This window comes from Mustela nigripes, chromosome 16, assembly GCF_022355385.1.
Source record: "Mustela nigripes isolate SB6536 chromosome 16, MUSNIG.SB6536, whole genome shotgun sequence".
NCBI lineage: Eukaryota > Metazoa > Chordata > Mammalia > Carnivora > Mustelidae > Mustela > Mustela nigripes.
Genome location: NC_081572.1, coordinates 16,838,271 through 16,865,509, shown reverse-complemented (window position 1 = coordinate 16,865,509; position 27,239 = coordinate 16,838,271). Strand labels below are relative to the sequence as shown.

At 45.7% G+C, this 27,239-nt stretch overlaps 1 protein-coding gene across 1 annotated transcript; it reads left to right on the top strand.

The window, feature by feature from the left end:
- The first annotated feature begins 1,101 nt into the window (after window positions 1-1,101).
- Window positions 1,102-19,921, top strand: LOC132003631 (ADP-ribosylation factor 2). Its single transcript, XM_059379237.1, has 5 exons — window positions 1,102-1,202; window positions 3,645-3,811; window positions 10,835-10,945; window positions 15,196-15,320; window positions 18,098-19,921. Exons 2-5 carry the CDS (start codon window positions 3,664-3,666, stop codon window positions 18,257-18,259), a joined length of 546 nt encoding a protein of 181 aa, XP_059235220.1. The 5' UTR covers window positions 1,102-1,202; window positions 3,645-3,663; the 3' UTR covers window positions 18,260-19,921.
- The last annotated feature ends 7,318 nt before the right edge of the window (window positions 19,922-27,239 follow it).

Genomic DNA, 27,239 nt, shown 5'->3' with positions numbered 1-27,239 from the left:
TGCCTTCAGCTCAGGTCATGATTCTGGGGTCCTGGGATAGAGTCCCAAGTCTGACTCCCTGCTCAGCGGGGAGCCTGCTTCTCCCTTTCCCTCTGCAGCTCCCCCTGCTTGTTCTCCTTCTCTCTCAAGTAAATAAAATCTTTTTATAAAAAGTGACTTTGTATAATTTTTTGTAGTCAGAAAAAATTTTTTTAAGGAGTCACATAGAAAAACCCCTCATATATTTACTGTCATATACACAATTAGTGCGGCCAGGACAGAAAGTATCCTGTAAAGGGATCAAAACCTAAGCTTTTCTCTCTTTTCGGCTACTTAATTTTCCTCTTTGTAAAATGGAAATGACAGTTTCTAACTCACAAGGCATTATGGTCATGCAGGTAAAGTCCTTGACATAGTTCATGGCACATTGTATGTGTTTAACAGGTGTTCGTTTTCTGATTATCTCAGATACCATTTACAGAGTTGGTTACCTTTTAAGGTAACCAAGTTGACGTTTAAGGGATCTGAGTCATCGAGAGGGCTAGCTGGGATACTGTGACATCCGAACAGCGCAGGTGGCTAGTATCTTACTCAACTATTGACAATCTGTTTAGAGGCAGGGCTGCAATCTAGCTTCAGACTAAGTTGGAAACTTTCCTTAAGCCTAACTTCTGTGTTAATATCTGGGTATTTCCCATACAGGACACCGCCCCAAACTGGTTTCTACTTTTAGCTCCAAAGCGGCAAATTTCCTTAAATATCACTAGGAACTCGGCCCCGCCCACATGCCCCCACCCGGTTGGTTCAAAAGCTCCCCGGGTTAGTTCAATCCTAGGGATCTTTCCAAGTTGATTGGCGGAGCAAATCGGAACTCCTTTGACTTTTTTGATTGGTCATGTGAGGCATTGGGGCGGGGCGTGTGGGAGTGTCTCGCCCGGACGCCGGGAGCTGTCATTGGAAGATGAACCCGGCATTTTCAGAGCTTCGTGCCGTCGCCTAGGCCGCGAGGGGCGGGCCTCCTCCCGCCTAGGCTCTTATTGTCCTTTGCATTGGTCAGACATGTCGTCACTCACGGAACTTCGAGCTCATTGGTACGAAAGTTCCAAGAGGCGGAGGGTGATTGGTTGGTTGAGGTTCCCGCCCCCGCGCCAGTCGCCATTTTGAAGAGGGAGCCGAAATCCGAAAGGCAGTGGTGTGGGTAATCGTGCTCAGTGCGGTGGCAGGTGAGTAGCGGGCTACGGAGAAGAAGCGGTAGCACTTAAGGTCTGCTTGGATTTCCGCACCATCAGCGGGCGGGAAACCAGAGAGTAGCGGTTGGCCTGCGGAGGGGGTTGGGTTCCCTGGCGCTTCTCCACCTTCTGTAGGGCCGGCGTTGTGGGGACCCGAGGGAAGCTTGGCGCGTCCACCCGTGGTCCTCCGCTCTCCCGAGGACCGGCATCTCGAGGCGGAGCGGCTTGGCGGGTGGGCAGAAAAGGCATTCGAGTCTCTTCCCGAGGACCCGGTGCGCGTGCCTGTCCGCCGCGCACGTCCACTTGGCCACCCGCTCTCGTTAGTGCCCTGGGGGTCTCGCCGCCGTTCCTCCCTGATGGATAGTTGGTGCGGGTCGAAGAGGCGCCGGGGTCTGGGACGTTTTTCCCCAGAGGGTCTCCAGAGGCTCAGCGGGATTTGGGCGCCTCTGGCAGATGAGTGGAAAGAAGAGGAAAAGAGAAGCAGGAGGGGAAAACCTAGGTGGTGTACCGTGTGTATTTGGGAGGGGGAATCGAGCGCGGGTGAGCCTCAAAGGACATCTAATTAGGGAGTACCTCCCCCCTTGACCCTTGACATCCTTTTAGTTTTTCCTCATCTATGCGATTTGCCCCCCCCCCTTTTTTTTTTTTTTTGGGGAACCAAAGACAAGGCATCTCTCTTTTTGTCGCCCAACAAGATTTTGATTGGTGCAGTGCCCAGACCTCCTATGAATGGTTAGAGCACTCGTCATTCTTTGGTTATAGCAGTTCACTTTTACTTCATTTTTAGACGGGATAAGTGCCCTGCTTTTTTTTTTTTTTTTTTTTTTAATTAATTTATTTATTTGACAGAGAGAGACGGAGTGGGAGAGGGAACACAAGCAGAGGGAGTAGGAGAGGGAGAAGCAGGCTTCCCGCCAAGCAGGGAGCCCGGTGTGGGCCTCCATCCCAGGACCCTGGGATCATGACAGAAGCGGAAGGCAGACACCCCACGGCTGAGCCACCCAGACGGCCCAGTGCCCTGCTTCTCTTCTCTGGTCGTAGAATGGAATGGTGTATGCTCGGACGTCATCCATGTTAAGCTACCGTGGGAAAGCGTTGAGTTTCAGACGTGGGCGCTCTGGAATTTGGTGACTTCCCCCTTGAGATCACTAGGGTCCAGACGAACCGGAGACTGGCTGTCCTTGTTGCATTTTTGCCTCTGTTCTGCCAGAGAGTAAAGTTTTTCTTTGGTTAGCAATTTATTTTATTTATTTATTTGGGGAGGGGGTGTTGGTGGATACAGAGGGAGAGAGAGAGAGTCTTAAGCAGGTTCCGCTCCCAGCCGGCATCCCTGTGACAGGCTGGATCTCACCACCCTGAGATCATGACCTGAGCGGAAATCAAGAGTCTGGCACCTAACGGAGTGAGCTACCCAGGCGCCCCTGGTTAGCAGTTTAAAGGGAAAATCATAGTCTTTGAAGCAAGGACTTTCTTCTTATTTTTGAAGAATCTTTGTAGACTTTCAGGAGCTTAGTTAGAGATGCAGACACAGGACTACTTTTAAGTCTTTAAAATGTCAGGCTCACACTTCAAATAGGCTGTTGTGTTAAAAGACTGTAGAATAAATTTCTGCAAAGCTAGTCTGTCTTTACTATTGCCTTTATAGAATCTAACATGCGCTCTTCTAAAAAATAAAATATTGAACGCTTATGCTGTTGGAAGTCAATACAGTGATTACCTTTTGGGAGGTAATGACTGGGATGGGAGACCCGGAGATCCAGGTCGCTGGTAATCATATTTTGATTGGTTTATGACATTTCATTGAACTGTTTGGTTATCAAGTGTGTTTTTGTCTTATGTAAATTACATTTCAATAAAAAGTTAAACTGGTTGAGAGTCAGGTGATGGTCAACAGGGGATGTTTGCCAGTCAGTTTCTCTGTTAGCCGGTGTGGTGTCCCAGTGCTATATTTCTCCCCTCTGAAATTGTCTTAGGTTCTTTTCTGGGTGTTGATACTGTTTGTTAGCCAAAGGCAACTACTACATTTCAAAAAGATACTGATATTTAACCTACCTTAAGGACTTAGCTTTACATCCTGTAAAATAAACTGGTTCTCTGCGTCATTAGTTCTCATTTCAAGAGAGTTCAGATGTATTTGTTTTGGCATTGCTATAGGCTGACCAAAGCCTGCTGCCATAGAGGTAGCATTGAGACTGTGTTTCCACTTACCCCACTTGGATGCTGCAGTGGAAAAGAGAATTTTCTGGCAAGGCATCAAAAGACTTAGTTGAATTTCCCTTTGAAAACAAAACACACTACTCTTTCTTGGCCAAATTATACTTAAAATTGTTTAAATTTTTACTGGAAGTCACCTCTAATAGAGACTTGTATTTTATGTATGGTGTTTTTATATCTCTGCAAAGAACAATTTCTTGACTTGCCTTTCTTTTCATTTAGGTAACAGAATTCAGTCACAATGGGGAATGTTTTTGAAAAACTGTTTAAAAGTTTATTCGGGAAAAAAGAGATGCGGATTCTTATGGTGGGTTTGGATGCAGCCGGAAAAACTACCATCTTGTATAAATTGAAACTGGGAGAGATTGTGACTACCATCCCTACAATAGGTATGTTCATGACCTGTGATGAGACCAGTTTACAGTTAGTATGTTACACTTTTACATGCCTTTTATGTTGTTGAATATATCTTTTAAAAAATCTTTTCTGCCCCAAGAGCATAAACTTTTTGAGGCCCAAACTAGGTAATATAGAATTTCCTACTTGCTCCCTGGCATCTCTAGGACCATTGCTAGGTTTACAGGGCAATCAAATGGACAGACACATTTAGGATAAGCACCCTTAACCTTTTCTGCCTGGCAAAAAAGAAAAAGATAATGATTAAAACAGGGCAGAGGTGCCTAGCTGGCTCAGTCGGTATAGGTTGTTTTTTTTTTTTTAAGATTTATTTATTTTAGAGAGAGGGAGTAAGCCTTGTGGGGGAGGAGCAACGGGAAAGGGAGAGAAATCCAAGCAGACTTAACACAGCACAGAGTCCAACGCGGGTCTTGATCTTGGGACCCTAAGATCACAACGTGATCTGAAACCAATATTTCAGTGCTTAACCAGCTGAGCCACCAGGTGCTCCAGAGCTTGCAACTTTTTTTTTTTAAAGATTTTTATTTATTCATTTGACAGACAGAGATCACAAGTAGGCGGAGAGGCAGGCAGAGAGAGAGGAAGGGAAGCAGGCTCTCACTGAGCAGAGAGCCTGATGCAGGGCTCAATCCCAAGACCCTGGGATCATGGCCTGAGCTGAAGACAGAGGCTTTAACCCACTGAGCCATCCAGGCGCCCCAGAGCTTGCGACTCTTGATCTCAGAGTTGTGAGTTTGAGCCCCACGTTGGATGTAGAGATTATTTAAAAGTAAAATCTTAGACAAATGACCAGGGAGGGCAGTTATGCCCTCTGTTCCAGTCAATTAGTGTGTGTCCCAGCCCAAGCTTGAGATGGGAGCTGGGAATCTCTTGTTGCCCCTTCAGTCCATCTTCCTTCCAGCTGGCCTTTCTAAGTGGAAGTATGTCCCCAGGAAGTATGTTCCTAGGGTGTAAAGATGCAGTGTGATGTTCTTTACTCTGGTTCAAGCCAGTTCCTTGAGTTGGTGTCCAGCTGAAGAAACTGATTTGTTCCAGTGCTGGAGGAGAACCTGGCAGTAGAGTTATTCCTGCAAACTAGCACTGTGTTTTGTGGGCCATTTTTTTGCAAAGGCAGATCTGATAGGACTAAATCTTTGCCTCTGAACTGCCTCTAGATCCAATCTCCTGAGTTAGAATAGGCCGCGCAAGATGACATGTGAAGTTAGTCGTGTTCTGAATGTTGGATTAGTCACAGGAAGCCAAATGATCAAGTTTGAACTTGGGCAGTGGTTTCAGAGATTGCAACATTTGGAGAAGGAGGAAACCAGATGGAGGAAATGTTCACATCCACAATTTAAAAAAATGCTATTAGTCCAAAATGAAAATAGCGTAATTGCTTGGTTTTCTCCAATTATAAAAATAATTTGTGCTCCCATAATGTTAGACAAAACATAAACAAGTATTAAAAAAAAATCTACGGTTAAGATTTTGGTGAATACCTTTGTAAAATCATATGCATGCTATTTTCAAACTGCATTAAACAGTATGTTTGGGTCTCCTTCTATATTATTTCCTCCCTGTGGAATGCTTTCCTGCCTTCTTCCTCAGTCTCCTTCCCCTTTATGTAGCTAATGCCAGCTCATTCTTTTGGTCTTAGTTTCAACGTTATGTCTTGGGGGCACCTTTCCTGATGGCCTGGACTGGTTTTCCCCTGTTAAAAATTTCCATAGTAACCAGACCTTCTTAGAAATTCTCAACATATTTGGCATTGCTTTCCCGCTTCCCTTCCTTCCAGCAGTGTGTAGAGAAGGGCAGGAGCCATGTCTGTCGTTTTCACCATTGTTCCCAGGCCTCTGGCAAAGTGCCTGGCACATAGTAGCTGTCTGGTAAATATGTGGTGAGTGAATGGGATATCCATCTTATAGATTGTGAAACAGATGGCCCCCAGGGAATCATTCCCTTCTCCGATGATGCTGAGCTTGGCCACATGGCTTGCTTTGACCAAGAGGACATCAACAAATGTAATTCAAACAAAGATTGAAGAAGTGCTTGTGTCTTGAGGCTTGTACTTTTGGAACACTGCCCTCACCGTAAGAGGATGCTCAGTGTTATGAAAAGACCACCTGGAGAGAGAGGGGCCCAGTTCAGCCCTCAGGGGACTCCGTAGCTGAAGCCCAGGCAACCCCCAGAATTGTTGGAGGGGCAGAATCATTATTCTAAGTCACTAAGTTTTGGCGATTAAATAACAATTTATACAGATTGACATGAAATTTTAATAATGGGGGATAGTATTCCATTATGTGGCTGTATTTTTAATGAATTTCCACTGATGTTTGGTTCAGTTATTTGTGGTGATTCTTTGTAAATGACACTGAAGTAAGCATCTTTAACATTTTTGCAGACATGTTCTCTACTCCTTGCAGTAATTTCTGGAGGAAGGATTGCTATGTTAAAACTAATGTACGTTTAGAGGCACCTGGCTGACTCAGTCCATAGAGCATGGACTCTTGCTCTTGGGATCGAGTCATGAGTTCAAGCCCCACACTGGCATAGCGTTTACTTAAAAAACAAAACAAAAAACAAGCAAAATAAAACTTAAGTACATTTAAAATGTGGATACACATTGCCAAACTTCTCTCCAAAAAGGCTGTGTCACCGACTATTAAAAAATGTTTATTTTTCCCAAATGGATGGAGAAAGAACACTGATTTTTATTGGGATTTCTTTTATTGTAAGTGGATATATTCAAACATCCGTTGGCTGTTTGTATTTGTTCTATGACTCAATCTTATTTCTTTATTGAGTTTCTAAGCTTTTTAAAATTTATTTGCAAGAGAGTGAGAGAGAGCAAGCGTGCCTGTGCTGCAGGAGGGACAGCGAGAGGGGGAGAGAGAATCTTAAGCAGACTCCCAGCTGAGCATAGAGCCAGATTGGAGACTCAGTCCCACAACCCTGAGACCATGGCCTGAGCCAAAAATCAAGTTAATGAACTGAGCCACCCTTGTGCCTCTTATTCGTTTATTTTTTAAGTAGTCTCTGTCCAGTGTGGGGCTTGAACTCGCAACCTGAGATTAAGAGTCCTGTGCTCTACCAGCTGAGCCAGTCAGGCACTCCAGTCCACACCCTGATTTTAATTTGGTTCTACTGTCTTTTCTTTTTGTTAGCATGTTTATTTGTCTCTTAGCCATTTGAAGAGGTATATCACGGGTCTGGAACAACTCTTTTCATGTGTTAGCTTTCCAGTCAATTGTCTTTCAACCTCATTTTTTCTGTGTTTTGCCATATAGAATTTGAGGGGCTCAAATTTACCAATTTTTTTCATTTTTAAGATTTTATTTATTTATTTGAGATAGAGAGTGTATGAGTGCGGGGAGGAGGAATAGAGGGACAAGCAGTCTTCCTGATGAGTGTGGACCCTCGTGGGGAGCTCAGTCCCACAACCCTGACATCACAACCTGAGCCAAAGGCAGACACTTAACTGACTGAGTCACCCAGGCATCCTACCAATTTCTTTTTCTTTCTTTCTTTTTTTTTTTTTTTTTATGCTTTGATATCATTTTTAGAAAGGTCTTCCTTACTCCAGGGTCATAAAAGTATTTACCAGTATTTTCTGCTGCTAACTTTCTGTGTTATTTTTATTTTGTTTTTAAAAACATTGAAATATTATATCTATTTGAAGTTTACTTTTCTGTTATGAGTAAGGTAGGGATTTATATTTTTCAAATGAGTAGGCCAATGTTGTCCAGTAGAACATTCTGCAGTGATGGAAGTGTTCTTTGTCCATGCTGTCCATGGTGGTAACTTTAGCCACGAGTGGCTGTTGAACACTTGAAGTGTGGCTGGTGTGATCGAGGAGCTGACTTTTTAATTGTACTTAATTTTATTTTAAAATATTTTTTGAAGTGTTTTATTTAAGTAATCTTTATACCCAAGGTGGGGCTCGAACTCACAACTCTGAGATAAAGTGTCTCATGCTCTTCTGACTGAGCCAGCCAGGTGCCCCTAATTGTACGTAATTTTAATTAAATCCAAATGGCCACATATATGTTGGACATGTGCAGGGGTAGACAGTTGTCCATACACACTTACCGGGTAATTTTTCCATGCTGATTTGGTTTATTATTTTTTTATTATAATTTATTCTTAGATTTTATTTATTTATTTGAGAGAGAGAATGAGCAGGGAAAGAAGAGGGAAAGGCACAAGCAGACTCTTTGCTAAGCATGGAGCCTGACATGAGGCTCGATCTTATGACCCCAATCTCATGACTCTAGTTGAAATCAGCAGTTGGAAGCTCAACCAGCTGAGCCACCCAGGTGCCCCGTCCTTGCTGATTTTTTAAAAAAAAAATTTTATTTATTTGACAGAGAAAGATCACAAGTAGTTAGAGAGAGAGAGAGAGAGGAGGAAGCAGGCTCCCAGCCAAGCAGAGAGCCCGATGTGGGACTCGATCCCAGGACTCTGAGATCAGGACCTGAGCCCAAGGCAGAGGCTTATTAACCCACTGAGCCACCTACGCACCCCTCCTTGCTGATTTTAAATGCTTTCTTTATCATATTCTAAATTTTCTTGGGTATATGTGTCTTCTTTTAGACAACTCCCTATTGTAGTCATTTGAACTTAATTATTTCATGCATTCCTAAGGTTTGATAATATCTTCACAAATAATTTGTTAACTGTTTTCAGAGAGTTCCTGGTTACGCTTACTCGCTTATTTCTCCAGATTACATTTAAGATGATTTTGCTAAGTTTCACGCCTCACCTCCCTTCCCTCATCACTTTAGGATTAGAATGGAACTGAGTTAACACATTTATTTAGCAAGAATTGAGACTGCTGCAATGTAGTGAGTGCCTCTTGCTAAAACAAGGCATGACTCAAAGTGAGCAGGCCCCGGTTGTGGTCGACCTCGACGGTCAGGTTCGGGATTTGAGTGTGGGAAGCCAAGGAGAGATTATTTTTTCCCCTCTTACTTTAAATATCTTAGACAAGCGTAAATGTGTAGCGAAGTGATACGACCTTATTGTATATTTTGAAAGTTTTGATTGGAAAATGGTGAATGGATGGAGAAGAGGAAGAGTAGGTATAGATAGTTAGGTTACTTCAGTAATTGAGGCTAGAAATGACTGTCTCTTGGGTTAGGATGGCTATTAGATATTTAGGAGGTTTTATGGGTAAGATTTGATAATGAGATTTTTAGGAGTGAGAAAGTTGGAAGTGTCAGGGATGCCTCCCAGATTTCCAGCTTGTAGGATGAAGTCAGTACGAGGGGTAACTAGGAAAGGAGCAACTTAGAGGGGCAGCGATCTTTTTTTTTAATGCCCAGCATGGAGCAAAAACAGGGCGCTTGAACTCAACAACCCTGAGATCACGACCTGAGCTGATGAAATCAAAATTCAAACGCTCAGCCAGCTACCCAGGCATCCCTCGAGTCGTGGGGATCTTATGTTCAGTTTTGACATAATGTCTTTTTTTTTTTTTTTAAGATTTTATTTATTTATTTGACAGAGAGATATCACAAGTAGGCAGAGAGGCAGAGAGAGAGGAAGGGAAGCAGGCTCCCTGCTGAGCAGATAGCCTGATGCGAGGGGCTTGATCCCTGGACCCTGGAATCATGACCTGAGCTGAAGGCAGAGGCTTTAACCCACTGAGCCACCCAGGTGCCCCTTGACATCATGTCTTATCGGAGCCTTTGAGAGAGCTAATCTAAGATGTCGATGGAAGGCTGGATTACGAGCCTGAAGCTCAGGAGATCTGGGATGAGATAATGTAAATTTGAAGGTTGTTAGCACAAACGTGGTAATGAAGCCCTACAACTGAGTGAGATTACCTCTTGGGGCAGTGGAAAGAGGAGAATGGATGGAGCAGGACAGAGTCCTAGAAACTCCATCATTTAAGGATCAGTTAAATGTGGTTGAGCTCACTAAGTAGACCAAGGAGATTCAGCCATAGAAATATAAGGAAAATGGGAAACCAGGGAAGAGTTTCAAGAAGTGAGTGAGCAGTAGTGTCAGATATAAAATCGAATTACGCAGGAATGGGGGAGCATTTGTTGGGTTTATTGACATGGTGCTCGTGCCTCACGTTGGCCAGACCAGCTTTGTAACACAGTGAAGCAGAAGGTGCTGTTGGGTTACAGGTGATGCAGTGGGTGCAGTGAATGTGACTCAGCTTCTTTGAGAAGTTGGGCTTTGATAGGGAAAATCGAGAGTGAGAGCAGTTGAAGATGGGGAGTCAAGGAAGGGCTTTTTTTTTTTTTTTTTTTAAAGATATTTATTTATTTGACAGAGAGAGAGACAGTGAGAGAGAGAGCACAGGCAGGGCTGGAGAGAGAGAAGCAGGCCTCCTGCTGAGCAGGGAACCTGACTCGGGGGCTCAATCCCAGGACTCCAGGATCATGATCTGAGCCGAAGGCAGATGCTTAACGACTGAGCCACCCAGGCGCTCCAAGGAAGGGCTCTTTTGAAAGATGTAAAGACTTAAGCATGCTGAGAAGAATGGGTTGGAGACTTAGGAGAAGTCCAGACTCTATGTTTAGATGGAATGGGCATTGGATAGTTGCTCCCTTCTCTTCTAATAGGGAGAGAAAGAGGTATGGGTGCAGAGGTAGGTAGGTTTCTACGCTGTTTGGTGGAAGGTGGAGGTCAGTCTCATTAATGGTTTCTGTTTGCCCTGAAGTACGCTATAAGATCGGAGAGGATGTGTGAGGTTGGAGAGTAGATAAGGTTTGAGACTCCTGTCACGGTGCATGGAAGACTAATACACCCTGTTTTGTAAGCTGTGTATCTTTTTTGTTTGTTTTGTTTTGAATTAAGAGTAATGTGGGGCTTGAACTCAAGACCCCAAGGTCAAGAGTTGTATGCTCTACTGGCTAAGCCAGCCAGGCTCCCCCTGTGAGCTAAAGATTTTGACTAGTAAGTTGCTTTGTAAATTAAAAATACTGTCCAAATGTCAGCTGAAATTCATTAGAATTCTTTAAAAGTCTTCATTAAAAATTTTCTCCTTCTTCCCAATTTAGGTTTCAATGTGGAAACAGTAGAATATAAAAATATCAGCTTCACAGTCTGGGATGTTGGTGGCCAGGACAAAATCAGACCTTTGTGGCGACATTATTTCCAGAACACCCAAGGTAAAGATTGTCCAGTCTGTGGCCTTGGACCCATTTGGATTAAATGTGTCTAAGGATGGATGCTTGAAGCAAAACCTTGTGCTCCACTTTATACAAACCATCAGTTGTTCTTTCTCCTCTGATGGCCCACTTAAACTTACTGGGGAGGTTTCTTTTTGGAAAATGGTCCCTGCCTTCCTAGAAAAAGTACTTGGGCATTAATGCCCTACATAGAAAACTGCTCTTAATGCAGACTAGTTAAAAAATGGCTCTCCTGATGAAGTTGTCTTTTGCTTAACTATAAGTTGTATGTGCCTCAGATGAAGTACCAGGTTTTAGAGAATTTGAGTTCAGTAAACTCTTTTAAACTCGTTGAGAATATCTAAAAGTCATGCCGCTGGTGAGAAAGAGATGAACAGGCAAGGCTGGAACCCCAGATGCCAGCATCTTGTGCGGCCGGGTCCCTCCTGGTTGCCCCGCTATTCTGAAAGTGCGTGACTTGACACATGCATCCCAGATCATTGCCTTATTTCCTTACCACTGGTTTCGGGGCTTTTAAAAAAATTTTTTAAAAAGATTCTATTTGTCAGAGCCAGCACAAGCAACTTCCGTAATGACTCCCTGATTTCTCTGTCTTTGTGTTTCAGTCCCCTGCACACAGTACTGTTGATACCCGGAGTGTTCATGTAACTTGGCTTGGCACGTGCCATTTTGGCCAGACTATTGCGATTCCTTATTAGTTAATAAAATGAGAAAGTGTGGGTTTGAACCCCAGCTCTACTATGAAACCTTGGGAAAGTTCATCTTTTTTTGTCTCTGTTTCCTTATCTATAAAATGGAGGTAGTACCTGCCGTGTTGGATCATTTGGCTTAAATGAGATGGATTTTGTAAAATGCTTCGTTCTGTGGTTGGAAGGTAGTAGGCACTCAGATAGGAGCCTTTATTAGACTGGGTTCTCCAGAGGAAACAGAGCCAAGAGGATGGATGGAGTTACATGTGTGTGTGTGTGTGTGTGTGTCTGTCTGTCTGTCTGTCTCAGATTTATTATGAGGAATTGGCCCACATGGTTACTAGAGCCTGAGCAGGCCCAGTATCTGCATTTGGCAAGCAGGGGAACCGGGAGAGCCAAAGGTGGAAAGTCCAGTCCGAGGGCAGAAGACCAGCTCCAGGATGGTCAGGCAGGGACTTCTCTCCACTGCTTTCGTGTTCTCTTCAGGCCTGCAGTGGATTGGAGAGCACCTCCGCCCTCTACTGGCCCCAACCCTGGGAAGGGAAGTTTGCTTTACTCAGTCTCCTGATTCAAACGTTACTCACCTCAGCCAGGAACACCCTCAGACACACCAGAATAATTTTTGACCAAACGTCTGGGCACCCCGTGGCCTGGTCATGTTGACACATAAAATTAACCGTCACTGAGCCCAAATGGTGAGAGACTTTACATCCTCATTCTCTGGCAGGAGTCCTTTTGCCACATGTAGTGTCACATTTCGGTCACCAAAAGTTGGAATGCCTTTTTGTTTTCAATCTTCTATTCATGACAAGCCCGATTTTATGGAACTTCAGTAATTTGCGGTGATGGCAGGCACCCGGCTTGATCTAGGACCCTGGGGTGGGTCAGTTAGACTCTTCGTGAAACCAGCAAATGGGGACGGTTTGAAGAATGGATTTGCTGTCTGTGGTGGGTCCGGACATCTCAGCCAGGAGGAGCCTTGGAGGCTGCCCCTGTCTCTCCTGCCGGCTCCTCAAAGGTCATGCTGCCCTTTTTTATTTGAAAATTTTTCATCAGTATGTTGAGTATGACAGACTTAATGATAGCATTTAGCTCTCCAATAAGACACTTAACTGTGTGTTCACTTAGGCTTTACTTCTAGAGATTGAAATTTGAGTTGTTTGTGTGATTTCTTAGTTAATTATGTTATTTTACAGTGTGCATAAAATGGTCCATTAGTTCCCATGTGGAAGGATTTTTCTCCTTGATTGTAGGTTCAGTTATTTTAATTCGTTAAATGGGAATACATTTATATGCTGCAAAATTCCAAAAGATAGAAAAGAATATAAAGAAAAGTCATTGTCTCATTCCTGTTCCTTAACCACCCAGTTCCCCACTCCCATAGACAAGCACTTGTATTCCTTGTATATTGGTCCAAAGATACTTTATGCATGTGCAAGCAGCCGGAAATATATTACCCCCTCCCATTTAAAACAAATTTGATCACACTATTCATGCGTAAATTTACCTTTTCTAGGTTCTTCCAGTTCAAAAGTGAAGTCAATCTGATGCTAGGTTCTTTTGTTTCTCGGATAAGGATTTACATTAAAAACAGTATGAAATGGGCTCTAATATTTATAAACCTTTATTTTTATTAGGATCAGCAAAGGGATTATATATCTGCTCCCACCCTGTCAGTTTTGCCAGGATCTCCCTGAATTTCTGGATAACCTTGTTTGCTTAGTTAAGATCAGAGTCCTGGTTATACTACAGGTAGACTATCACATTTTGGGGGAAGTTTTGAATGTTCTGCACTTTTGAAATCTGTTGTGATATAACAGATGTGACTTTGTCTCACATGCAGTCACCAAACCCGGGGACTGTCCCCACACCCGGAAGCTGTCCGCCGCACTTGGCCTCTCCAGAGCTGGGAAGGCCGGAGGGAAGGCTGGGAGGGTAGGCACTGATTTTCCCTCCCAGACACAGCTGTGAAATCCCAGTGTCCGAAGGAGCCAAGAGGTCATTTTGTCCCACTACACTTATCCTACCAGGGAGGTCCCTCTGGCAGTGTCCCCACAGGCAGTGGCTGAAGCTGGGCACGTGTGTCTCCAGTGGTGGGGTTGCCTCCCGAGGGAGCCCATTGCCTCTTCAGTTCTGTTGACTCTGTCCGACGACTTCCTGTAGTTTGCGCCCACTGATCGTCAGCGTACGAAGTGAGCTGTATATAAAACAAGTTGAACCTCTCTTTATGGCATAGCTCTTCAGATACGTAAAGACAGCTGGCAGTCCTTCCAGTGAGTCTTTTCTCGCGATAAAATACCCTCGGTGTATCCGTTCTTTTTCGTCTGGCGTGGCATCTCATTCCTTTGCCATCCTAGGCATTTTTTTTTTTTTTTAAGAATTTATTTATTTATTTATTTGACAGAGCACAAGTAGGCAGAGAGCCAGGCAGAGAGAGAGAGAGGAGGAAGCAGGCTCCCTGCCGAGCATAGAGCCCAATGCGTGGCTCCATCCCAGGACCCTGGGATCATGACCTGAGCTGAAGGCAGAGGCTTTAACCCACTGAGCCACCCAGGCACCCCTCCTAGGCATTTTTTGAGTCCTTTCAGTTTGCCTGTGTTTTAGAATGTGGGGTCCAGCAGTGACCAGGTAATAATATTTGCAGGATGTTCTGACTGACGGACGATGGAGAAGGCTTTTTCTCCCCCGTATCCTCGTGGTCCGGCTTAGGAGCAAACTCGTTCTGGCAGCTGCTTCACGTATTTGTCTCCCAGAGGACTCACCTCAGCTAACCACCCAGTTCTTGTTATCATTATTGCCACAGAAACTACTGCTGAGAGGGGTCTTCCCCGTTCTGTATTTGGGTGTATATTGGCTTTCCCCCTAGGGAATCCTCTGGAACTCATGTTGGCCCAGCCAGTGATGACCTGGTCTGTGCAGGGTTCAGCCAGCTTGGCATAGACTCAGTGTGATGGTATCTTGCTTCGACCATCTTGTGCTTCCTGGGATTTCTCTGATGCTGTCTGGAATGGGATCCTGCGAAGATTTCTCGGCACCAACTTCCTGGAGTTGGGCCAGACTTCCCAAGTTAGGGGTACAAGACTCCCTCCATTCGGACACCTGCTGAAAATGCGGGTGTCCCCAGAACATTGTCCTTTCCGTCAGGACGCCCGACCTCCAGCTACCTCTGATGTGTGATGTGTGTCTGCCGAGTGTTGCCGACCAGGGGTGCTTATGCGAACTTTGATGTCCCTGGGTTTTATGGGGACTTTGTTATGTAAACAGGATGTAGAAGTGAAGTGATTAAGCATGAACCTAATCTTTTCTCTATATTCTTTCTTCTGTTAACCTGGGGGAAAGCCTGTTTGCTTCCAAAAAGATGGGCTAGTGCGGTGCGACAGGCTCTCTAACTTGGCAGCCTCTCTAACTCCGCAGAGTAGATGTCTCTCCCTGAATGCTTTCAGTGAAACCATATGCATAGGTAGGGAGAAGCTGTAAGGGCACGTAAACGTTCTCACTTTCTAGGTTCAGATCACCAACATGCTTGTGATTTCTTTCCAGGTCTGATTTTTGTGGTCGACAGTAATGACAGAGAGCGAGTCAATGAGGCCCGCGAGGAACTAACCAGAATGTTAGCAGAAGATGAGCTCAGAGATGCCGTCTTACTGGTGTTTGTAAATAAACAGGTATGTTGTTGGCTTTCTGAGTACTGGGACCAAAATTGCTGCCAGATGTTCACTTAAAAATACAGATATTTAAATTAGATGTGTGCCTCCCTCTCTCTAGTCCCTACCATAACTTTTCCCTCCACCTCCTTTTTTTCTTTTTTTCTTTTTTAAGTAGCTCTAGGCCCAGTGTCCAGTGTGGGGCTTGAACTCCCAACCCCAAGATCAAGACTCGTCACATGTTCTACCAACTAAGCCAGCCAGGCCTGCCCCCCACTTCCTTTTTAGCTTATGTCTTCTGTTCATTGATTGAACAGATATGAATTGAGCATCTACTAAGATATAGACATTGTTTTGGTGACATAGCCTTGAGCAGCAAGACAGATAAAAGTCCCTGTGTTCGTGGAGTTTACGTTCTAGTGGTAGGAGAGTCAGTCAGTAACACGTGGTGTGTCTGCTGGAAGTATGGTAGAGGAAGGTGAGCAGAGGAGGCGGGCAGGCTGGCTGTGGGAAAGGGCCAGAATGCCTCCACGAGAAGACGACATCTGAGCAGATTGGAAGGCCAGCGGGAAGGGAGCTGCGTGGGGCTAGGAACAGCAAGGCAGCCAGTGCAGCTGGAACGGAGGGGACAGGGACAGCGAGGGGGGAGATGGTTGTGTCAAATGGGGTCTGTCAAGAAGGAAGAAGGGGCTTCGCGTAAATGTAGCGGAAAGTAGTAAAGGAAGAGTGGGAGGAGGGCCAAGTGTTGAGCTGTCCCGCCCTGGGATTCAAAGTGGAGCGAAGCTTGGAAGGAAGGGAACATCGTGGCATGAGGTAGAGTCATGGAATTTACCAGCCTGAGATGACCTCAGTCAGGTCGTGATGTGTTTCCTTCTGCTTTCTCTATCACGAATACATTCGTTCTGCGATTGAGCTCATGCTCATCTGACGGGGCTGAGTCCTTCGTGTTTTGTCACTTCGGATTTATCCAAGGCATTTCTCTTGCCCTTCGGGTCTTTGTAACATGATTTTGTTTTATATTGTATTGTGTTTTATTATGTTGTTGTTGTTGTTTTTTTTTTTTTTTTTTTTTTTTTAAGTTTTTTTTTGTTTAGTTTTGACAGAGAGAGAGAGAGGGTAGAAGGGGCAGAGGGAGAAGCAGACTCCCCGCCGAGCAGGGAGCCCGATGCGGGGCTTGATCCCAGGCCCTTGGGATCATGACTTGACCCGAAAGCAGACGCTTAACCGACTGAGCCACCCAGGCGCCCCTTAGATTTTTTGTTTTTATTTTTATTTAAGATTTTGTTTATTTATTTGACACAGAGAGAGAAAGAGTTCACAAGCAGGCAGAGCAGCAGGCAGAGTGAAGGGGGAAGCAGGCTCCCTGCTGAGCAGAGAGCCTGACTCGGGGCTCGATCCCAAGACCCCAAGATCATGACTGGAGCTGAAGGCAGAGGCTTAACCCATTGAGCCACCCAGGCGCCCCTAGATTTTTTTTTGAAGTAGCTCCACACCCGGCATGAGCTCAGTGCAGGGCTTGAGCTCATGATGCTGAGCTGATCAGGACCAACTGAACCACCCAGGTGCCCTGTAAACATGATTTTAAACAGTGGCTGGACCGTCATTCGCTTAGGCTTTACCCTACTGTTTGGGTCTATGCCAGTCCTGAATTTCACTTGTGAAGTTAATGGACTTTCAAAAAGAGAATGACGCTTGTTCTTTTTAATTATAAAAGCAGAACATGCTTGTAGTAAAAATCTGCCAGCAGTTTAGAGTACCAAGTGACATATTCTTGCCTCAGTCTTCAGGGTAAAATAATGTTAAATTTCTTCCATCTTCCTTCAGAGATACAGCTTTCCATGCCTGTATAAGCAGCTGCGTGATTGCATTCATACTTACATGCTGGGAATCTGCCTGCTTTCTCACGTAGCGTGTTGTGATGTCATTCCATAGCAGTATTGCTAGATCTGCCTTAACACGCACGTGCCAGGCACAGTTCTAGAACTTGGAATAATCAGAGGACAAGACAGAAATTCCTGCCCTTGTAAAACTTGTGTTCTAGTTAGGGACAGGTAATCTAAGTCATCAACATAGCAAATACGTCAGTTTTATAGTACAGTCACACGTGGATAGTGCTGTGTTGGATAAGATGAAGCAGGCAAATTAGGGAGGGGTCCTGGGGACTCGGGTCCTGAAGGCCTTGCGGACCACGGTGAGGACTCCGGCTCCTCCCCCTGAGAGATGGATCCGCTTCAGGGCTTGGAAAGAGTAACTTGCTCTGACTTTACTGACCACTGGGTTGAGAATAGACTCAAGGGGAACAAGCACAGAAGCAAGGAGACCAATTCGGAAGTTATGTCAGTACCCGGAGGTAGAAGTGGCCATGGTAGGCGTGGGTGGGTAGCTGTGGGCGTGGTGAGAAGTGGTCAGATCCTTCATGTTTTGATGGGGTTTCCTGAAGTGGAGTTGAGAGGTTCAGAGAGAGCGAGAGAAATTGGGGATCTGCTGAGCTGAGACTGTGACTGAGGTGTTGCTTTTTTTTTTTTAAGATTTTTATTTACTTATTTATTTGACAGAGAGAGAGAGATCACAAGTTGGCAGAGAGGCAGGCAGAGAGAGGGGGAAGCAGGCTCCCAGCTGAGCAGAGAGCCGGATGTGGGCCTTGATCCCCAGGACCCTGGGATCATGACCTGAGCCAAAGGCAGACGCTTAACTCATTGAGCCACCCAGGCGCCCTATGACTGAGAATTTGGGAGAAGAGCGTCTTTCATTATAAAAAGGCATCATTATAAACTGATTCCTGAATTTTCTTTCTCAAGGATCTTCCCAACGCGATGAATGCAGCAGAAATAACAGACAAGCTCGGCCTACATTCCCTCCGCCAGAGAAACTGGTACATTCAGGCCACTTGTGCGACCAGTGGAGATGGGCTTTACGAAGGCCTGGACTGGCTCTCCAACCAGCTCAAAACGCAGAAGTGATCGGAAGCGCCCCATTCGCCGTGCATCGTGGCACACTCAGCTGGCCTCTTCTGTGTGCGTGTGTGCGTGTGAGGAGCCGAGGATGGGTGTGTGGCTGGGAATGGGAGCAGCTTTCTCACACTGTGCCTTAGCCATGCTACAAGAAAACCAGGCTTACATTTGAAGAAAAATCAGTGTTTCATTTTAAACGCTACCTTCCATTTCAGGAGTTTCGAGGGTCAACTTAGCAGGTGATGGAGGGGTCCGGAGAGCTTTCCTGGCACATAACAGCCTGAGAGGCCCTTGTGGTGGGCAGGAGGAGGAGAGCTGGCATAGGGCCCAGGTGGAGCTGTGCCGTCCTGGGTCCGGTGGCTATGCCTGCCCAGAGTCATGTTAGACTTCGGTGGCCTTTTGTAAACGAGGAATGGCCTGTCATTCTTCTCCATCACTGCCAGAGCTCGCAGCTCACTTTTCAGTGCTTTCAAAGCAAACAGTCCTCAAGAAAAAAGACACCTGCTTGCTGCAGGGTTGAAATTCAGCTCCGAAATTTTCCCGTAAGTTATGTTCTTCCTGGTTTAATGTACTTTATTGAAAGAAACTTGAGATCTTCTTCATTAGAGTATCCAGAGTCCGTAACACTAGAACGTCATTCCCTCATGCTAGTTCCTTCTCCTTGTTGCCTCTTATTTGCCAAATGGAGACCATTTTGAGTAAGTAACCCAGTGTGAGGCCGAGGCTCTTTACAGGGCCCCCAAAGTCAAGCGAAGGGCCGGGTTACAGAAGGGAGGTGAGGGTCGTGTTTGTGTCCTTGTATCACCATCTCAGGTTTCAGGCTCCTGAGACAGCTGCTCCCACTTCTCTGCTCTGTGCTGAATGTTCTGTGCTCAAAGCAGGAGGTTTCACTCCTGAGATGGAATCGTCACCAAGTTCAGTTGTCTCCATTCGGCTTGCGGTGTTACTTAGTTTCTGTTCCCAGAACCACACACCTGTGAGTTCTGAGAGTGAAAGAGGATTGAGAGGTTCATTTTGGAGACGAAATTCCCGGCAACCCCTGTTACTGCCCCTGAGTTGGTGCTAAATTTTGCTACGAAAAATGTCTAATCCTAACCGCTGTCCGCGGTGCTGACTCCGTCTTCTGGATGCAGTGATGTCCTGTGTGGAGACGTGCTTTATGTTGTCTTCAAAACATTCATAGAAACGGCCTGGTGATGAGCTGGGTCTCATGCGATAGTCTAGAGCTCGTTTGCGCAGACGGCTCTTGGCCAAATGTGTACCTATGCACTTCCCCTACTTCACCTTTGAAAATTCCTTTTTGAGAAAAATGTTTATTCAAATTAACAGATCTAGGAGGGGAATGTAAGGTGAATTTTAACAAAAGTAAACCCTGTTTGTTGATGATAATGAAGTTGATATTACTAGGAAGAAGTTTCATAACATGATACATGTGGGGTGTGATGTTTTTCTTTGAAATATTGACTTGAAAGAATGTTCCTTGCAATACTGGCATCCAAGTCCAGATTTTGTTTTAACCCTGGAGTAATTCCTGAGAAATAGTAAGGTTGTACGCCTCATATTGGCAGGGACTGTGTCTTACATTTTTGTATTTATGCTTAGTATGGTGCTGGGCCTCATTAAATCATTGTTGATTGGCTGGACAATAAAGAACTTTCTTTGGAAGGAGGAGAGGACAGCCGTGTGCTTCTGAATATTTTGAAAGACTTAAAAATCCCTTTTCCCCTCCGTCTTGGCAGACTTACTCTGTTCCTTTAACAATAATCCTCACTGACAGTTTTCCTGGTGCTTTCAGCTGTGGTTGTCTTCTATGATTTGGAGCTGCTGGGTTGAGGGTAAGTGGGACCACCTCAGTGTAGTAACTTTGAACTTTGGATTTGGGTCCCCGAATGCCATGTTGACATCCCAGCTATGTCCCTTATTAGCTGCTGGCCTCAGGCCATTCACTCTTGGCTTCTGTATCTCTGAGCCTCAGTTCACTCCACTGTTAAATGGGGATAATAATACCTGCCTAATGGTGTTGTGCGGGTTCAGTGTCTTTGACCTTTGCACATCTTACTCTTTCCCTGGGAGTATCTTGGTGTCTTAAGTGTGAATGGCAGCATGGCTGCAAACTGATAAACATTCTTTATAGGAGAAGGGAAGTGGGATGGTGGGGGGTTGTATTTAATCTCTCTTGCTCTAGTCACCTTCTAATCCTGCTGAATGCTCTGTCCTTTTCTAACCATGGGGAATGCTAATGAGATCACCCCAGATGCTTGTCCAACAAGCACACTGCTGTGTCCTAGCCTCACCTATTCCTCTTCCTTTTTTCTTTCTTTTTTTTTTTTTTTTTTTTTTGGTTCTGTGGTTTTAGCATATGCAACCACAACTACCAATTTTCGACAACCCCAGAAGAAATTCTGGATCCGTTAGCATCCATTCTCCATTCCTCCCTTTTCCCAGGCACCCCCAGCAACCACTAATCTACTTTCAGTTTCTTTTTGGTGAGGGGCCTGGGGAGCCAGTGGGAACTTCAGGAAGCCCCTGAGGTGCTCTTGGCCTGACCACAGCTCTGTCCTGAGGCATCAGTTTGAGGTACAGATGAGGCAGAACCCAAGGGGAAAGACTGCCCCCTAGAGGGCACAATGTTTACTATCGAGAGGGAATGGGGTGCTACTAACAATTACTTGGGACACGACAGAAAGTGGGTTGTGTGGTCTCCCTATGGAATGGCAAGAGCTCTGAACCTGGAATCAAAGTCTGAAGCTGAATTGAAAGCTCCGCCCATTCACTAGCTGGATTCTGTTGGACTAGTCAAACTCTGACCCTCCATTTCCTCCCCTGCAAATGGAAGTTCCCAGGCTGACCTGGGAGATAGCTCCGTGCAAATACCAACAATGGGGGGTGATTTGGGGGTTCTATGAGTTCTCTTGACTGTGGGTCCTGTAGTTAGATCTATTTTAAATAACGTCTTAACAGAGCTGGGGATATTTCCATGTGAGTGGCTCAGCACAGAAGGGGTGAAGTAGTTTCAAGGGAAGTGAGGTAGGACACCTAGAAGTGACCTGAGTCCATTGCCCACAGGTGTGATGGAGGTTGTCAAACAGTACACAGAAAATCTGATGATGTGAAGATGAAAAAAAATCTTGATACCACCTCACCTTTTTTGGTAGCTTTATTGAGATCTAATTCAGATACTACACAGTTCACCCATTTAAAAGGTTACAATCATGGTTTTTAGTATACTCAGATCTGTGTGACTGTTATCGCAATTTTAGAACATTTTTGTTGTCCTGAAAAGAAACCGTACCATTCAGCATTCACCCCCCACCTCTCTCAGACCTCCCCAGTCCTAGGTAACCATTAGTCGCTGGTCTTCCTGTCTCTAGGCAGAGATGCTTTTTATTTATTTATTTATTTTTAAAAGATTTTATTTATTTTACAGACAGAGATCATAAGTAGGCAGAGAGGCAGGCAGAGAGAGAGAGGAGGAAGCAGGCCCCCCACCAAGCAGAGAGCCCGATGCGGGGCTCGATCCCAGGACCCTGGGATCATGACCTGAGTCGAAGGCAGAGGCTTTAACCCACTGAGCCACCCAGGCGCCCCCAGAGATGCTTTTTAAACCACTTCGTCACACCCTGTGGTCTCTCCCTAACTCTAACGCATGGCATGGGAAGGAGGGTGCTGTGCACACACAAGCCTCACACGTGAGCAGTGGATGGACCACTGAACTTCAAGGCTCCAAAATTGTGCAGTCAGATCAGCTACTCATCTGGCCCATAAATAACTCGCTGCGGCCCATCGCCACTAGGTGGTGCTGCTGCTTCGTCCCACTGACCTACCCGCAGCGCCAGCAGGGGTGGGCCTTGGGGGTGCTGAGTGCCGCGGAATCCATCTTCTTGCCTGGACGCCCGGAGTAACCTAGAAAACAGGGACTGCGGCCAGAGATATGCCTGGAAGAGAAAAGCAAATGGCCACCCAGTGCAGAGGACTCCAGAGTGCCAATGATAAAGGTGGCAGCAGTATCAGCAGTGATGGTAATTGTAAAGCAGTGGTCACCGCCATCTACCGAGCATGCTGGTTACCGTTCTAGGCTTCTAGGCACTTTACATATGTCATCTCTGCTCTTCCCTCTCCCGCGGAACACCCCCCAACCCCCACCCCGCGCCCCCGGCGCCTCGCAAGGCACACTTATTGCATCTACTTTGCAAACAGGAAGATAAAGTGACTTTCTGGAGGCCACATGGCCATGATTCAAATGTCATCCAGGGCACCGAGGTCCATATCCTTCCAGAATACGCCACCACCTCAGACTCTGCTGAAGACTACACACCGGCCTCCAGAGCTTGGCATGCGGGGAGAGAAGGGGACAAACTGGGTACGGCCCAGAGCCTGGGGACAGAGCAGCAGGTGCAGAACTGTGTCAGCTGACAGGAAGGGGAATGGGTGCTGGATGGAGGGGAAGAGCCAGGGCATGGGGGTGTGAGATGCAATATTGGGCCAATAGAGACAGCTGCCAAGGAGACCTGGACCTAACTTGGATGCTTACAATGTTCTTTGGGAAGCAAAAACTATAATCGATGCTCTAAAACAGGATTGCATTGATGGCTGCACAACTGTACACGTTTACTAAGAATCTTTAAATTGCTTTCTTATAATGGGTGAATTGTATGGTAGGTAAATTACACCGCCAAAAAGCAGTGTGAAATTTATGAACATGAAACCAATAGCAACGAGGGTGTCGAGTTAGTCAGTCTCAGCGGTGCTGTACGTACTTTGAGAAGAGGGGGAGAGCTTTCTCAGAGTAGAAAGCCTGGCTGCTGGCTGTCCGGCCTCTGCTTGAATGCTTTCAGTGCGAGGGGGCTCAGTCCTCATAAAGCAGCGCATTCTAGTTTGGGATAAATCCCTCATCCTCAGAAAGCTGAAATCTTAACACTTGCTCTTATGCCTTTTTTAAAAGATTTTATTTATTCAAGAGCGAGCACAAGTAGGGGGGTGAGAGGGGCAGAGGAAGAGGGGAGGCAGGCTCTCCGCTCATCAGGAGCCCAGGATTTGATCCCAGGACCCTGGGATCATGACCTGAACCAAAGACAGACAACCCACGGAGGCACCCAGGCGCCCCTCTTGCTGTTATCCTTCTGTGCAGAATAAACCTCATTGCTTTGTCACGTAACATTTCTTCACGTGCTTTAGGGCAGTCATGGCATTCCCCCCAAGTAATTTTTCTCCCCTATGAGACCCCCAAAGACTTTTTGTATGTAAGGTTTCTAGCCTCTCACATTCTCCTGGTAGCTCTCTGCCACACTTGCTTTGATCTGTCAGCATCCTTCTTAAAATGTGGGGGCCAGTGGTAAGCCTGACAATCGGTAGATGCCAGCCCAGTGATGTGGCTAACAGTTTGAATCCTGGAGTTAAGTTCTCTCGAGTTCAAATCCTCGCTTTGCTAAAGGTCAGCTGTGTGACATGGATAAAAATACCAACCTCTCTGAGCTTTGCATTTTAAATCTAGCCTTATTTCTTCATCTTGTTCACCAGGAATCCTCAAAGATTCTGTCAGGTACTTGGCCAAAAATCAGTATATAGGATGCATAGCAGTGTCTCCCTATACCAACTGATCAACATGGGAAGTGAGGTTAATTTGCCCAGTGAGTACTTTGGCAGTTAGTAACATCTGCCATGTTCTATAAGGGCTCAAGACCTAGCTGAGCACAGGTCAACATCAGACATGCCAATCTAATTTCTGGAATTCACTTTCTCAAATCGGGGCAATATGTCCTGCCTCCAGTTTCCCCCCACTCCTTGTAGCTTCCTGATTTCTCAGTATTTACCAGTAGGGGTTCTGCAATCACACCAGAAAGTTCTTGGATATATTTAGCTGGAATCAGGAGAGCTGAGACCAAGTACAGCAGCAGGGCTGTCCTTGAGCACTACATCATCTGTCGTGGGTCCCAATTACCCTATAATCATGTTTGTTCACCTTTCCAGCTTGACAATTATTCTCTTTAACACAGGAAATGGAAGGAACTAGGGAGAAAGGAGGCTTTAGCTTTCCCCCAGTCTTTTATTAATGTCTTTTATTAATATCATGTCATCTGCCTTGAACATCTCTTCCTTGTTATTCTTGCCTGGAAACAAATTTAGCTTTTAAAGGCTGCCTTTGTTACATGTACATTTTTATCCCAAGCCCTCCTTCTTCTGGTGTTCAATAATAATAATACCACCACCTAATGTTTCTTAGATACTTAACCGTGTTCTAGTCTCCGTGCTGTCTTACACGTATTTGTTTCATTAGTAGACATTTCCAAAACCATCCATTTGTCCTTCAGTTTTTCTCATTCATGTCCTCTTAAAATCTGAGTTTAGCCCTGGGCTCCCAGAGAAGCCACTTGGATTTCTTTAAAAGCTGCTACTCGGGTGCCTGGGTGGCTCAGTGGGTTAAGCCTCTGCCTTCGGCTCAGGTCATGATCTCAGGGTCCTGGGATCGAGCCCTGCATCAGGCTCTCTGTTCAGCAGGGAACCTGCTTCCCTTCCTCTCTCTCTGCCTGCCTCTCTGCCTACTTGTCATCTCAGTCTGTCAAATAAATAAATAAAATCTAAAAAAAAAAGCTGCGGCTCTTCCCTTCCTCCTAATTGGGTGCGTCCTGCCTCTTGGGAAGTCCCTGTCCTCCGAGACCTGCAGGAGGGGCAGCGTCCCTGGGGATGGGGGGATGATGCGAGGTCCTGACCCAGTGTAATTGATGGCTCCTTACAGAAGGGAGAAGCTCCCATTTAACTAGGGAAGGATGAGGAATGGGGAGAGGTGGGCTGGCCTTAGCAGTAGCCATGGGAAGGAGTCCAAAGGTTAAAGTCTAGAAAGCTTAGCATGGCAGGAAGTGGAGAGAAGAAAGTCATTCCAGAGGGAGGCTGTGACAGTGTGACCTCATCTGTGAGGGCTCATTGTGTGTTGACTTCACTGGGCTAAGGGGTGCCCAGGTAGTGTGAAAACAGCATTTCTGGGCCTATCTATGAGGGTGTTTCCAGAAGAAGTTAGCATTTGACTCAGCAGACTGAGGAAAAGTTCATCCCTACCGGTGTGGGCCGGCATCATCCAATCCACTGAGGGCCCGAAGAGGAAGGGCAAATTCTCTCTTTTCCTTTTTTCCCCTAATTATTCTTTTTGTTGTTGTTTTTTAAGATTTTATTTATTTATTCGACAGAGAGAGAGCACAAGCAGGGGGAGGGGCAGGCAGAGGGAGAGGGAAAAGCAGGCTCCTCGCTAAAGCAAGGAGCCCAGTGCGGGGCTCAATCCCAGGACCCCAGGACCACAACCTGAGGCAAAGGCAGATGCTTAACTGACTGAGCCACCCAGGCGCCCCTCTCTTTCCCATGTTGAGCTTTAACATCCATCTCTCCTGTCCTTGGACACGGGAATCAGAGCTCCTGGTTCTTGGTCCTTGGACACTGGGACTTGCATCAGGCTGACCTCCTTAAAGGCCACTGACTGACGCTGGCCACCAGCTTTCCTGTTTTTCATCTTACAACAGCATATAAGAGCATACTCAGCTTCCGTGTAAGCCAGTCCCCATAGTAAATCTCCTCTTATGTGTCACTATATGTTCTACTGGTTCTGTTTCTCCGGAGAGCCCCAATACACTATCATTTCTCTCCCTTTCTCTTTTTTAAAGATTTTATTTATTTTTGAGAGAGAGAGAGAACACGTGAGCAGGAGGAGGAGCAGAGGGAAAGGAACAAGCCAACTCTGTGTGAAGCTTGGAGCCTGACACAGGGCTTGATCCCACAACCCTGAGATCAATGCCCTGAGCCAAAACCAAGAGTCTGGGCTTAACCGACTGAGCCACCAAGGTGCCCCTGTCATTTCTCTTTTTAACCATGAGAGTCAGAAATGAGTCCAGAGGAGTGGTTGTCTCCCCTACTTCCTCATCCTGCTGAGGACAAAGGCTGGCAACAATCAGGTAAGACGTTCCAAGATGCTCTACTTTTAAGCGGAATGAGACTTTCCACTTATTTCCCCGAGAGCCAAATTTCCTCCCCACTCCTAGATTTTGCCGCTGTTCCATTCTGTGATTTGCATTAAAAAAAAAAAAAAAAAAAAAAAAGATACAGCCTTCCCACCGTGCTGTCAGTTTTGAGATAAAGGACTGAATTTTTGCAAAATCCTCCTAGGGGCTAGCACTGGGTGGGTCTTCCACAAATATTTGGTGAGTTAATGCATGCTCTCAAGGTGCTATCCTTATGCTCTTCTGGCCGGGTAGCGTGCAGAAGAATCCCAGAACACTGTCATTTGCATTTCTTTCTCCCTTAACTGGCCCTAGAAATTCTCCACCATGCATCCATTCTCAGATGTGTGGATTTCCACACAAGCGTTTTGCACACAAAATTGTAAAATATATATTTCTTGTCCATTTGGCTAAAGACCCCAGAAGAGACTAGCACCCAAAACAAGCAAATGTTTCTCTTCTAAGGTTCCCCAACCCAAAGCAAACATCTTAGATTAAGAATGCAGTAGGCTGGGTGCCTGGATGGCTCAGTGGGTTAAAGCCTCTGCCTTTGGCCCAGGTCATGATCCCAGGGTCCTGGGATTGAGCCCCACATCAGGCTCTCTGCTCAGCAGGGAGCCTGCTTCCTCCTCTCTTTCTGCCTGCCTCTCTGCCTACTTGTGATCTCTGTCAACTAAATAAATAAAATCTTTTTTTTTTTAAAAGATTTTATTTATTTGCCAGAGAGAGCAAGCGAGTTCACACAGGCAGAAAGGCAGGCAGAGGCAGCAAAAGAAGCAGGTTCCCTGTCGAGCAAGGACCCTGATGCGGGACTTGATCCCATGACCCTGGGATCGAGCCCCACATCTGGCTCTCTACGAAGCAGAGAGCCTGCTTCCCTTCCTCTCTCTGCCTGCCTCTCTGCCTACTTATGATCTCTGTCTGTCAAATAAATAAATAAAATCTTTAAAAAAATGAGCTATGTTATAGATAATCAACAAGTTCTCTAGAAAGCTGAATCTACCGTGCTC

Excerpts from the sequence above, each read along its gene's own strand:
- LOC132003631 (XM_059379237.1), top strand. The coding sequence starts at position 3,664 with ATGGGGAATGTTTTTGAAAAACTGTTTAAAAGTTTATTCGGGAAAAAA. Across the intron at positions 3,812-10,834 it reads GACTACCATCCCTACAATAG|GTTTCAATGTGGAAACAGTA; the intron begins GTATGTTCATGA and ends TTCCCAATTTAG. Across the intron at positions 15,321-18,097 it reads TGGTGTTTGTAAATAAACAG|GATCTTCCCAACGCGATGAA; the intron begins GTATGTTGTTGG and ends TTCTTTCTCAAG.